This window comes from Spinacia oleracea, chromosome 5 (genome assembly GCF_020520425.1).
Source record: "Spinacia oleracea cultivar Varoflay chromosome 5, BTI_SOV_V1, whole genome shotgun sequence".
In the NCBI taxonomy this organism is placed as follows: domain Eukaryota; kingdom Viridiplantae; phylum Streptophyta; class Magnoliopsida; order Caryophyllales; family Amaranthaceae; genus Spinacia; species Spinacia oleracea.
In genome coordinates, this window is record NC_079491.1 from 9832194 (window position 1) to 9846722 (window position 14529).

General features: G+C 33.6%; 2 protein-coding genes across 2 annotated transcripts; both read right to left on the bottom strand.

The window, feature by feature from the left end:
- Positions 1–9126: 9126 nt before the first annotated feature.
- Positions 9127–10097, bottom strand: LOC130461305 (uncharacterized). Its single transcript, XM_056829346.1, has 2 exons — positions 9819–10097; positions 9127–9732 (listed from the first exon to the last, which is right to left on the bottom strand). The coding sequence occupies exons 1-2, from the start codon at positions 10095–10097 to the stop codon at positions 9127–9129; spliced, it is 885 nt and encodes a 294-aa protein (XP_056685324.1).
- A 221-nt stretch (positions 10098–10318) lies between these two features.
- Positions 10319–14518, bottom strand: LOC110790512 (uncharacterized). The gene is made up of 4 exons (XM_056829347.1): positions 14511–14518; positions 13479–13536; positions 10873–11098; positions 10319–10797 (listed from the first exon to the last, which is right to left on the bottom strand). The coding sequence occupies exons 1-4, from the start codon at positions 14516–14518 to the stop codon at positions 10319–10321; spliced, it is 771 nt and encodes a 256-aa protein (XP_056685325.1).
- Positions 14519–14529: the final 11 nt, after the last annotated feature.

Sequence of the window (14529 nt, forward strand, 5' to 3'; positions counted from 1 at the left end):
TCATAAGAAAATAAGTATTTCGCAATAAGAATGAGTTTTGAATCACTTAAAATGATTAAGAAACAAAAGAGATATCTCAATTTTAAAATGAGAAAACTGTAAAATGGTAGTGAATACAAAAAACAATGGAACTTTTGATAGGTTATGATACATATGACAAAACATAAATCATGCGGAAAAACCATAAAGCCAGGAAACATATTATTTACACATAATCATTTAGCATAGAATAGATGCATACACTTTGTAGCGTGCCTCCCTAGCTGCGCCCGAACCGAACAAGAACAAGTCTTTAGGACTCCAAATGTCGTCCCTCCGTAGATAGTCCACAATACGTCTGGATCCGCCTTAAGTTTGACCAACTAGAATCGCCCTTAAGGTAGCTTAGGAATTTCGGCTATTAGGTGCAAGTGTATGGCTGATTTTTTTCTTCAAAAACTTACCTTTAGAATACTTCAATTGTTTCTATAAATTATGACCCTAGACATCTAGTTATAGAGCTTTGGAAAACGAACTGGAATCCTACTAGGATACGAGTTAATTAAACTAGAATCCTAGTAGAACTCTGATTAATTAATTTATCCTTTTAGGATTAGGAATTTAATCATATATCGAATCCTAATAGCTTTAGGATTCGTGTATGAACACAAACACACACACGCAAGCACAGCAACCCACGAGGGGCGCCATGCGCGCGTGCGCAGCCCGCGAGCACTCGCAGCCCATTGCCACGAGGCCCACACGCTGCCGCAGCCTTGGCGCGCGCTGGGCCTGCCTTGCGGTGGGCTTTGGCGCAGCCTTGGCTGGTGCGTTGTAGCGCGCTGGCTTGCTGGGCGATGGCCCGGCTTCGTGCTGGGCCTTCGTCTGGCAGGCCTCGTCCGATGATAATTCGTACGATACGATTCCGATTAAATTTCCGATACGAACAATATTTAATATTTCCGATTCCGGAATTAATTTCCGTTTCGAACAAATATTTAATATTTCCGTTTCCGGAATTATTTTCCGATTCCGATAATATTTCCGATTCTGACAATATTTCTGTTTCCGACAATATTTCCGATTCCGACAATATTTCCATTTCCATTAATATTTTCTGATATGTACCATGTTTCCGTTTCCGGCAAAATCTACGACTTGGATAATATTTATATTTCCGATACGATCCATATTTCCGTTTCCGGCAATATCATCGTTTCCGGAGTATTCATTTCTTGCTTGTGACGATCTCTGCTCCCACTGAAACCAAGATCCGTCGATTCCGAATATCCATAGATGGAGTATTTAATGCCATTAAATACTTGATCCGTTTACGTACTATTTGTGTGACCCTACGGGTTCAGTCAAGAGTAAGCTTTGGATTAATATCATTAATTCCACTTGAACTGAAGCGGCCTCTAGCTAGGCATTCAGCTCACTTGATCTCAATGAATTATTAACTTGTTAATTAATACCGAACCGCATTTCTTAGACTTAATATTGAATGCATACTTGGACCAAGGGCATTATTTCCTTCAACTTTAACGTAGTAATTTAAAATAATTTTTCCATAAGGTAGTAAATACAAAAGTAATGTATTTTTAAGGTAGTAAATACCAAAAAAATCCTTAATTTTTCAATATTTTATATTTGTTTATTAGTTTCAATGTAAAATGAAATTATTCAAATGTTTCATTTGTGACAAATCATCATTAATTTGTTTGTAACTTTGAGTAAATTGTACTTTTATTAAAGTTGTTTCAATCGTCTCATCGTCGAGTAAATTTGTATGTGATTTAGTAAATATTTATAATAATCAATTTTTTAATATTTTATATTTGTTTATTACTTTCAATGCTAAATGAAATGATTCAAATATTTAGTCTGACAAATCATCATTAAATTTTGTACAACAACATGCTCGCGACATGTTGTGCTTTTGGCGACAAAGAATCGTAAACGAATATCTGTTGCAAAATCAAGTCGTCGACAATATGTATTCAAAAATCTTCTTTTTACAAAGAGCCGACCGAAAAAGGTAAGTTAAACTATTTTTTTGGTTCTTTTTGGCAAAATAATCGAATATCAATGGTTTAAGTATATAAAGATTGGAACTTGGAAAACATTTAAGTGAATAGTTTACAACAAATAAGATAATAATTACCTAATTAATGTTTGTAGTTTACCATCATTTCACACATTGTATACGCTTTTTATATTAAAAGATAAATAAAAATAGTATATATATTTCATAAATATTTTATAAATATTTTTTTCACATAAAAGTTAATAAAATAAGTACACTCCGTAATTAATTTTCACATGAAATTTAATAAAAAAATATACTACTCTGTAAATATATTTTTAAAAATAAAATTTAATAAAACAAAATGTAATTCGTAAATGTATTTTTTCACATCAAAGTTAATAAAATAAAAGATATATCTCGTAAATGAATTTGACAATTATTTTCAGATGAAAATATTCATTTACAAAGTTTTTTTTTTTTACACCAACTTTTATTATAAATAATTGTTAAATTATTAAAAATAATACATAATGTTTGATAATCATGTCCGTCGCGGGTCTTAACTTTTCTTAAGCTAATTTATTCATATAAAATGTACTTAAACTAAATTTCAAATCTTAATGAAACTTATTTTTTTGTTTAGCTTTTGGTGTTTTACAACAAGATATAATTAACAATTATACATCTCACTGTTGGATTATAAACCTAAACAATACCCTCTAATAGTTATATGCGTGTAATGTGTTGTGTGATCGTGTACTTGTATTTTTCATATTATTCTTATTTTTATTAAGATAGATATATATACATACTCCGTCCGTCAAAAAACAACAATATAGTACCAAATACATAATGTATCATAATACTGTATATACTTGGAAATAATTTTTAGGACATTTTGATCGGAGATCTTACAACTACTAGATTTGAATATGAAAAATTCATATTGTAGTACCCTGTATTTTTATTAAATTAGAAATATATTATTGCATTTATGATTTACTTTTAAGTGAATTTTAAATTAAGTTGCATTTAAATATTTATTTACATGTATCTTATTTTAATTAGAAATATTTATTATTTCTCTTTTGGAAAAAAAATATTTTGAAAAATAAAATAGTTGAGTTATTTCTATTTTAGAGAAGAAAATAATTAATTTTTGAACACGAGTTTCTGTAAGAAATAATGTAAATATCTTTTGAAATAGAGATCCAAAATGAAACCTCCATCAACAATTTGTTCATTGTCTTGCTATTAGAGTTCATGAAGTAAACATCGTCAAAAGGTAACCCACAACTTTTGGTTACCATTCAATATTTAAATGCTAGTAATAATACTAATTTTTTTTGTTGGGGCATTCCCCAGATAACTGGCCGTGACCAGAGAAGTTCTCAATAAATTTCTTTGTCACAAATACTTCGACTATGGTTTGCGCAAAACTCTTTGGAGAAAACTGTCTAAATTAGCCTAGCAAAAAATTCTGCAATCTAGATAAAATCTATTAAAAAATTCTGCAATTTAGATATTACTAAAAATAGGTAAGTATTATCAAAGAACTAATTGGTTCAGAAACCAAATGTGAAGATAAACGATGAGCTAATGATACAATACCTCATCCTTAGAAAACATTTCAGCTGCTTTTCTTAATATGACTCCATAGAAAAGATATATGAGAATTCAGTCTGCATTAGATAATCTCAAAATTGAAAACGAAATGACAAATATAAAATTATGCGGAGATAGTACTATCCTAGTATATGGTATAAGTAAGAGCTACGATTCAATAACAGAGGAATGGAGGATACTGGGAGAATGATATTGGCACAAACCTCTCTAAGTCTTTAAATGAATTATGAAAACCATATTTAGGGCATCTTGATAAGCTATCTACAAATGGCTAAATAGGCAGTAAACATGAAGAAAACATTAGCTGATATATGCATTGCATCCGAAGAGGAAGAGATAAAGGACGAGTGAAATAAGGACAAGGGAACAGTAGAGCACACTGATTATGACATATCTTTATTCCTGATTCATCAATCTCAAACACCTTAATAAATGATAGATAAACAATTGTATTTCAATTATGGGATTTAACCCATTTCCCTTTCACGTACCGTAGATTAAACCAAAAATACTGAATCACAATAGTTTGGAAGAAGTAACACAGTTTTTTCTCCATGAATGAGGTGCATAACAGAAGTTAAAGATATCAACCTTAAAAGAACAAAAACGAATAGCAACAATATCACACATCAAAATTGTAGATTATAAGTTGCAGCTGGTTTTGGCGACAGATTATCGTAAACGAATATTTGTTGTAAAATCAAGTGCATCTAGATAATTAATTAGGTGCCACATAGATATTTCAATTAATTAATTACTAATATGTACAACTCCATCCAAAATCAAACACTCTAATAAATTAAAAATAAATCTAAATTAAAATTTAATCCAAAATCAAACACTAATCTAAAATAAATTTCAACCCCAAAATCAAACACTAATCTAAAATGAAATTCAATCAAAAATCAAACACTAATCCAATATTAGAGCGCCACGTAGGAAATCTAATGGTTTTGGCGAATGAAAAATAAGATTTCAAAATTATTTATGAATTAAAAAAGTCGAGTGCCACGTAGATAAATCATTAGGTTACACGTAGATATTTTTATTAATTAATTACGAATACTACGTATCAACAACTCTAACAATTAAAAATATAAAATGAAAATCAATCCAACATCAAACATTATCTAATCTAATGTAAATATAACAGTTGGTATATATAATAATTTTATTTTAACTTAACAATTTAATAGAATCCGTGCATCGCACGGACTAAAATCTAGTATAATATGTATTACTCCCTCCGTTCTCGAATATTAGTACCTTTTGAAATCTAGACACTATTCACAATTGAATGAAATCTTCTAATTTTCTTCTAATACGTACTTCCAAATATATTCATGTGTGATCTTGTTTTGTTTTTCTTAGTGTTTAGTTTAACAATATCGAAATTTTATATTTTTTTAACATACGTATTTGGAGATATTTACGTTTAAATATTGAGTTGAAACGAATAAAAAAGTCAAAAAGGGACTAATATTTAAGAACAGAGGGAGTACTCCGTAAATGTATTTAAAAAAATAAAAGTTAATAAAACAAAATGTAATTCGTAAATGTATTTTTTCACATGAAAGTTAATAAAATAAAATAAACACTACATATTTTTTTTGCAAATGAATTTGACAATTATTTTCACATGAAAATATTTTCACATGAAAATATTCATATACTAAGTATATATTTTATTTTTTATCTACTCCATCCGTCCCAAAATTATCTTCCTGCTTTCCTAAACGAGCGTCCCAAAATTATCGAGCGAAGGGAGACCAACCGGGCTAGCAAAATATATTAGTCAATCATCTACGTTTAACTTTATCGTCAGACCAATCTAAAATCCAAACTCGTGCCATCATCAAGTGTGATTCACCATTTACATATATAAGTTTTATTTTGCACGACTTTTTAAAGTGCTATTGCAATCATTTACATAATTAGATCTTTGACATATTTATTTTGTGCTTCGTGTCGTGCTCGTGTGTTGTTGCCCACGTCGCTGCCCACACACGCAACACATCAGCTTTGAAGAAATGAAGCAACAATCACGAAACAGGCTACAAAAGAGTACTCTACTGCGTTCAGATTATCCCTAAAAAATCGAAAGCAGCGAATATTTGTAAGTTTGGAATTTCCCTTTCTTCCCACACGCGTCTGCCACTGGCTTGCGCCTTGTCCCTTCGCCCTTGCCCACTCGCCCACATGCGCATGGCACTCAACACATGGCAGCTTGCTGCCTTGTGCTCGTGTGCCATGGCTCTTGCTCGTTGCATCGTACCGCATGGGCGACGAGCTCCCTTGCTCGTCGTCGCATGCCCGCACTATACAACACCCCTTAAGGGTAACACGTAGCGCCCATTGCTTTGTGCGTGAAAGTTTTATGAGCGAATTGCATAAAAATTAAAACTTTTATTTCCAAAATTAATGACAAATTAATAAATCATATTAATTTCATAATTTTAGGGCGAAAAATCGAAAATTTATTAATCAATTAATTTCCGATTAACATGGATTCAAATCTAGGTCATAAAAATTTGAAATTTAACATAAATTAACAATTTTTATGGTGGATTTTAATCATTGGTACCTAATTAAATTATTAATTAATTATGAAAATCAAATCAATTCTAAATTATTCGAATTTCAACAAATTAATCATAATTACAAATTAGGTTGTATAATTAACAAGTCTAGGCATTCATAATTGTTAAACATATACAGTAGGTCAATCAAAAACTCAAGATTTATCAACAAGAATCGCAAATATTCAATTTAACATCTTAAATTTACAAACTTTTGCGTTCGAAAAACTAAAACCTCGGAAAAGTCATAGTTAGGCTTCGAATTTGGGAATTCTGGATTTCGGCGAAAAAGACTTTTTTTGTCAAAATTTTAGAGTGCCATTTACATGCGGAATTGATACAAAAATAACTCGATTTGGATGAGTAACGAATATTCTGCCGAAAAACTGCGTACTTATAATTAAATAAACGCAATTTGCAATTAATTACGAAAAACGACAATTAATCACCCCTTTAATTCTTTGCAAATTTGTATAATTTAACCATGTTCATGCAATTTAGATTATGAAAATAATAAGAGGCTCGTGATACCACTGTTAGGTTATGATACATATGAATAAACATAAATCATGCGGAAAAACCATAAAGCTAGGAAACATATTATTAACACATAATCATTTAGCATAATTCAGATGCATACACTTTGTAGCGTACCTCCCTAGCTGCGCCCGAACCGAACAAGAACAAGTCTTTATGACTCCAAGTGTCGTCCTTCCGTAGATAGTCCACAGCACGTCCGGATCCGCCTTAAGATTGACCAACTAGAATCGCCCTTAAGGTACTATATATTTTCGGCTAATAGGGCAAGAATATGGCTAATTTTTCTACTTAAAAATCTTAGCTTTTATTGTTTGAATACTTAAACTATCTCCTGTTAAATATGTGACCCTAGGCCTATATTTATAGAGTTTATGGAAAGGAATTACAATCCTACTAGGATATGGATTTATTAATTAGAATCCTATTTGAACTCTAATTAATAATAAATTTAATCTATTAGGATTAGGATTTAATCAATGCACGAATTCCGATAGGATTAGGATTCGTTACGAACACGAGTGTCGCACGACCACGAGGGACGCACGCACGCGCAGGCCTTGCGGCCCACACGCACGAGCGCTGCCTCGCAGCCCACGACCACGCTCAACGCGCGCGCGCCAGCAGCCTTGCGCTGGGCCTGGCGAGGCTTGTGGCCTTCGTGTTGGGCGCTCGGCTTGCTGGGCGCGGGCCTGGCTTTGTGTTGGGCCTTCGTCTAGCAAGCCTCGTCCGATGCTAATTCGTACGATGCGCTTCCTATTAAATTCCCGGTTCCGGAATTCATTTCCGATACGACCAATATTTAATATTTCCGATTCCGGAATTAATTTCCGTTTTCGATAATATTTTCGATTCCGGTAATATTTCCGATTCTGACAATATTTCCGATTCCGGCAATATTTCCGATTCCGGTAATATTTCCGATTCTGACAATATTTCCGTTTCCGGCAATATTTCCGATTCCGGTAATATTCCATTTCCGATAATATTTTCCGATACGTACCATGTTTCTGTTTCCGGCAACATCTACGACTTGGATAATAACGATACGATCCATATTTCCGTTTCCGGCAATATCATCGTTTCCGGAGTATTCATTTCTTGCTTCTGACGATCTCAGCTCCCACTGAAACCAAGATCCGTCGATTCCGAATATCCATAGATGGAGTATTAAATACTTGATCCGTTTACGTACTATTTGTGTGACCCTACGGGTTCAGTCAAGAGTAAGTTGTGGATTAATATCATTAATTCCACTTGAACTGAAGCGGCCTCTAGCTAGGCATTCAGTTCACTTGATCTCACTGAATTATTAACTTGTCAATTAATACTGAACCACATTTATTAGACTTAACATTAAATTCATACTTGGACCAAAGGCATTATTTCCTTCATTAATAACATAAACTATTCAGCTTAGTACTACGTATTTCTATAACTTCAGTAGCAATTGAAGTTGTAGCTATGTTTGTGGTGTTGGCAACCAGAGATTCTCAGAATGCTCCTTGCTCTTCTGATAGCACAGGAAATAGTGGCAAGAGGAAGAGGTCAATGCCATCTCCTAGTGGCATTCAGAGTAATGGAAATATAATTAGAATTTGGTTGTCAACTTCTCAAAAAAGAGAGGAACCTAGTACATCAGGAAGCAAAGGGAAAGAAGTTAGTCAGTTGCTGCAGACTAGAGAAGACCCTGTCATATTACACAGTCAAGTGCGTCCTTCTGTCAGCAGTGTAAGACCAGATACTATACATCTATCAGAGGAAAAGATGTCTCTGGATTGAAAGCGATTACAAGCTAATTCTCTATACTCCAATAGGATGGCAATCACTTGTTGCATACATAACTTTTAAAGTTTTCCCATTTGAAGGAAACATTCAAAGTTTCAAACCATCATACATTTCTGGCAGATCTTTTATCACAATCAAGTTCATGAGCCATAGATAAAGACAATCATGCATCTCCTTCCCATGTAAAGCTGACCACGTAAACATATTTTACAACAGGCTCCTTGATAACACAGTAGCCACAAGATTTGTAGAGAAACCAACATACCTAAATTAGATGGTAGCTCTTTTAAGCCGTGGGTTCAAAATTTTCTGAATAACACAGTAGAATATCAGCAGCATCTAAATAAAAATAAGTGCAGCAGCATCACCAACTACCACAGTCTACAACTAGAAAATCAGTAGAAAAACTTCAAGTAGAAAATCAGCAGAAAAACTTTAACTAGAAAACCAGCAGTACTTTACAACTTAAAACACATCTAAAAACAAACCAAAAGCCTTACAAGTAACACAAAAGTAGCAGCAAAATCCAAGTGTAATAAAGACTTAATTGTTCTAATTACGAGAATAAAAAAAATGAAGTTTGTCATGTCACTTGGAAGAACCATCCTCCTCCATCATTTGATCAAGAAAAGCTCTTCGAATTCTTTGAGGACAACCAAAAAATTCTCTCACTCTTGTATCCTTAGCATTTAAAAACCTATAAGCTTTAAATTGCTTGTTGTCTTCAACTCCCAATTTCACAATTTCATCAAATATTTCATCACTTGAGTAAACACGTGGACGAATTTGCTTTAAAATAGAATTACCTTCTCTTATAGCGTCAGCGACACTATCAAGTCCTTCTTTCAAAACTTGGACCTCATAGTCACCTTCTGGACTCCCTTTTCTTTTTTTACCTTTAGATGAACTCTCAACCTTGATCTCACTTTTGGAAGAACTTGAAGATGCTAATGTTGGTAGTCCATAAGCATCAGAACCAAAATTCTCTAATGTTATTTTGTTTAGGCCTACTAGTTCATCAATGAATTCAATATTGTTTGGAGGGGAATCTTTTTCGGCGTTGCTCCTTTGACGTGCTCTCTCTTTTGCTGTTAGGGATCCTTCTCCATTTGCTCTATCCTTAGCATAAATGTCCATGAGTTTATCATAGAAAGAAATGGGAGTAGTCATCCATTTTTTAGCTTCAGGTTTAGCCTGCATTATACAAATTCAAATCCTATAGATTCATGTATATTGAACAATTTTAAAGATAATGCAACATTACAAATATGAAAAAGAACCTCAATCAAGGCTTGCCAAACTTCAGGTTCTGCTTGAAAAAGTTTGCTCTTTGAATCCCATCCAAAGCCACTTGAATTCTTAAACATATCATGTGCATCATTAAAATTCTTCTTGAGAGTTTTTTGTCGATTCTCCAAATGCTCCTTTTTTATTGGAAGTTCAAGCTTATCACGCAATTCCTTGACCATGATATCATAAGATGAAGAAGTCCATTGCCCATTAATTCTGTTACCAATCTGTTGTTGGTGAAGTAGTGTATCAATGAGAAGTGCATCCATGATGGATTTCGCGCCACAGAATGGATCGAGGAACTAGTCCACTTGATTTGCATCCCACGATCATTCTTTTTCAATGGCACATCCATCTATCTAAACTAAACAATAAAATATAATGAAGTACAAGGATGCACAATGTAAATTTATAATCATTAGAACAAAAATCAGTATCATTAAAATTCAACCAATCACAAAAGGCAAAAAAGAAAACATATATTATGCATTCACATTTGAGCTGCTATATTGTCACGGATAATGCGTTGTCTGAGATAGTCAATCCACATTTGAGCTGCTATATTGTCACGAATAATTTTTCCTTCTTCGGTATCTTCATCTATTGCATTGTGCCTATTTCGTCTCCTACTACTTAAGAGCTCACGATCAACCTCAGCAATAAGCTCCTCATCAGGATCTATGCCCATCAAAAAGTTATGCAAGATACAACCAGCCAAGAAAACATCTCTTTGTGTATCAAAAGTGAAGTATGGTTCAGTTGAACTTGCAATAAGTGAAAATCTTTTTTTCAAAACCCCCAATGCTCTCTCAATAGCATTGCGCAGTGATGCATGTCGAAGATTAAAAAGTTCTTTTGCATTTTCCGGTGCACGACTAGAGTACTCTTTTAAGTGATAGCGTACACCCCTATAAGGGGTTATGAGCGCACCAGTGAGCATGAACCCAGCACCAACTAGATAGTATTTACCTAAAAAAAATTCATGGAAATTAGATGATTGGAGTTTGGTGTATGCGTTCAAATGCCGACTCAAAATCTAATTACCTTGAAGGGTATGTAATATATCTTCTCTAGTTAATGCATCTTTTATTATCCTTGAATCAGACGATGTTCCCTCCCATCCAGGTAATACATAAGTGAACTTCAAATCAAATGTACATGCAGCCAAGACATTTTGGGTAGGCCAACTTTTTCTACCACGATACCTTGGTGCATTGGTATTAGAAACTATGACACGAGCATGTGTTCCATCGATAGCACCAATACAATCCTGACATCAAATTGATCTTACACAAATTTATATCTCTAAACATACACTTATAACCAAGAGTTACTGACTGGAGTTATATTATTGTTTACCTTGAAATAAGGGTAAAATCTAGCATTGTTCAAAATCTCCAAAGGAACAGTTCAGCCGTCAGGTTGTATAAGAAATTGATCTTCTAATGAAATTATAGCTTCCATAACTTTATGAAAATATCGACTTATGGTCTCACCGGAACGACGAAATGCAACTTGCAAAACACAATTCCTTTCATTGTGGGATATGGCATAAATAAATATTGCAACTTGCTCTTCAACACTAGCATGACGTGTGTCATTCAATTGACCCCTTGTACGCAATAGTGTACATAAACGAGCAAAAGTTTCTGGTTGCATTCGTAAAAAATGGCGACTTCGTCCAGAATTTTTAAGAAAAGAGAAAAGGGTTCTCCTTGCGATCTCTCGTTCAATAGTCTCTTCTCTAGACGGCATGTGATTACAAATTAAAGACCTTTTTTGGATTAAGTATAATCCATAAGTTACCAAACAAATCATTTTAACAGTAGCAAATTGTCTCATTTTATCCCAAGTCGTTACTAAAGACTCAAACTCGCTATCCCCATCTTCTAAAATATATTAGTGGTCAATATGAGTAACGACTTCTTCCATCTATGAATGTATAATAATATCCAACAAAAATATATTAGTTAAACGTAGACAAACTTATTTCTGGTCAATACGATTAAAAATAGAGAAAGCTACTGATGTTAACTCTAGCTTCCTACAACTCTCTTTCTCCCTCTCTTAATTATTTACAGCAGGCAGGAATCAAAACGGCAGTACATAAACGAATTGATCATAATTAATATCATCCAATATGATTATGTAACTAGAAACTTACATCATCATATTTTGTCTTTTATGATAAGCAATCTTCTAATATGATTATATAAAATGAATTGGTCAAAATCAAGCAATATTTGTAATAAGAAAACCATGCCCACCGCAATTTATATCACAATACACAAATTGCTTCAAATTTTATACCATAAAACAAGAAATCTTCTAATACGGAAAGTAATTTTATAATGAAACAAGCAACGTACTAGAAATCAGAGTATAAATCAAATTGCTCAATATATTAATATCATCCAATATGATTCAATTGAAGCAATAAAAATATCAACAAAGAAACTTACTTGAATGAAGAGTAATAAGGGTGCACTGCCGATTGAAGAGAGTAGTAGAGGAAGGTGCAGAGGTTGCAGAGATGAAATAGGGGTTGAGGAAGGAACGTGAGGGAGGGAGAAGTTGATATTTGTATATATACGTGGGAAATTGGGAGGTTTGGCGGAAGAAACGTGGGTTTTACCGCTCAATATTTTTGTTGATAGATTTTAGGTTTTTCTTTCCTTCCAAATTCCTTCAATTTTGGGAGGAAAGGAAAGTGAAACATTTATTAAGTGGCTTTCCTTAGAATTCCCTTCCTTTCCTTCCACTTCCCATACAACTTTTAAAAGCAAACACAGGAAACATTCACTGCAAATAAGGCCTAAAAACTTGAAGAAATATCCATGGCCAATAAAATCAACATTCACTGCAAAAAGTTAGTGTAGGTGAATTTCTCAATCCCACACTCTTAATTTCATTCATCGTCTTTTCAATTTATTTGATTTTTTTTTTCTTTCGTCGTCTTTTCAATTTATCTGATTTCTCTCCTATTTTTTGTTTTTTTGAAGCAAGTTTATGCCTAGGATTAGGCATAAAATGGGAAGCATTGAAAACTACGTCACTCTTCTCCAAAGGTACTAGTTCAATTTTGCTTAATTCAATGGTCTATTGTTTTTATTGTGTAGCAATTTTCAAAATTAGGGTTTACTTCAATTTTGCTTAATTCAATGGTCTGTTGTTTTATTGTGTATCAATTATCAAAATTAGGGTTTACTGTTTGGAAATTATTTGTTGCGCTTTCGGATCTCTGATTAAACTCGTCAAATTGTGTGATTTCTGTTTGGGCTCGTCAAGATTTATGATCTTTAGCTTATGACGATTACATAACTGTACTGTTATAAACTGTACCCAACGTCAAGATTTTCACTATCCATCATCTAATTTGCACCTTAAATTTAGTGAAAAAGAGGGTAAAGAAAGAGATAAAGACTCACCCAAATAACCAACAGAGTGTGAACCAAATAGGGTTAACATTGTAGTGGATGGGTTTACGCCGATTCTGTTGGAGTTTTTTATTTGAATTTTGCATTTAAAATTTGTAGTATTTGTAAATGTGTTACTAATTGATACAAGTCCGTATGATTGACTACTTGTAAATTATTGTAATGCTACCCATGGTCCACTCCAGAATCAGCCTCGAGGCAAATGAAGAGTACCTGAATCTCAGAGGAGCAAACACCCCTGATATTGAAGGCCTTCTTGAAGATGATGTATCTGCGAGTTTACATCTATTTCTGTTAGGTGCAAAAATCATATCCGAAAACACTAACATTGTCGACGACATCAATGCTCCCCGGCTTTTTTTTAGGTGAATCTCTTTATCCTTTCCTTTTTTTATTCATCATCTATCTTGTTTAGTTGCTATCTGATTTTCTCCCCTTTCTTTTATCTTACAACGACTTTGAAGCTACGTCTTGGAAGCAATGATAAATGCGCTCACACCAAAAGGGAAAAAACATATTATTTCTTGTCTGAAGAGGTCAGGGGTTTTTCAATTTGCTTCTTTCCTTTATTGCCTATATTAGACTAGGGTTTTCTTTTTTCCATTAAATGATTCTCATATGTTGTATCAATTTCCAGTTTCAGAATTCAGACTAGGTAATGTTAAAGCGGCAATGTTAAGCCTTCTGTTGAACTTTCATTCACTATCAAGCTTTCAAATCCAATATGTTGTGCTTAGATTATCATGTAGATGTGTTTGGAAATCATTATTATATTGTCTTACACAGGAAATTGTGGAACGTTGTTTAGTCTAGATACCCTCAAAAAATCGACGTACCTGTTTCGACGTATAACTGGGTAGATATGGAGATTCAGAACAGGGCTTATAACAAACAAATAAAATATTCTATGAATTAGATAATGTAGAATAGTTTCCCAAGTTTAGTGATTGGGAAAAAAAATCTCTTAATCAACAATGTTGTGCCCATGTGGATAGGACAAGGAAGGAGTAGAATCTGAACATGTGTGTTGAGAGAAGTTGGGACACTCAAAGAGATATAAGATAAAAGAGAAAGGCAGAGCGAGAAGAACAAGAACCGGAAGAGACGAGGAGAAGGAGTAAGGGAAAGAGAACAAGCACCGGAAGAGACGAGGGGAAGGAGTAAGAGAAAGAGAGAACATGTTTTTCGTTTCAAAACATGTTGAACCAAATAGGGGTAATATGTAGTAGAATGGGTTTAATTTACCTGACCATGCCGATTCTGT

Excerpts from the sequence above, each read along its gene's own strand:
- LOC130461305 (XM_056829346.1), bottom strand. The coding sequence starts at position 10,097 with ATGGATGCACTTCTCATTGATACACTACTTCACCAACAACAGATTGGT. Across the intron at positions 9,733-9,818 it reads TTTGGCAAGCCTTGATTGAG|GCTAAACCTGAAGCTAAAAA; the intron begins GTTCTTTTTCAT and ends TGTATAATGCAG.
- LOC110790512 (XM_056829347.1), bottom strand. Across the intron at positions 11,099-13,478 it reads TTTGCTCCTCTGAGATTCAG|GATTGTATTGGTGCTATCGA; the intron begins GTACTCTTCATT and ends ATTTGATGTCAG. Across the intron at positions 10,798-10,872 it reads TATATTACATACCCTTCAAG|GTAAATACTATCTAGTTGGT; the intron begins GTAATTAGATTT and ends AATTTTTTTTAG.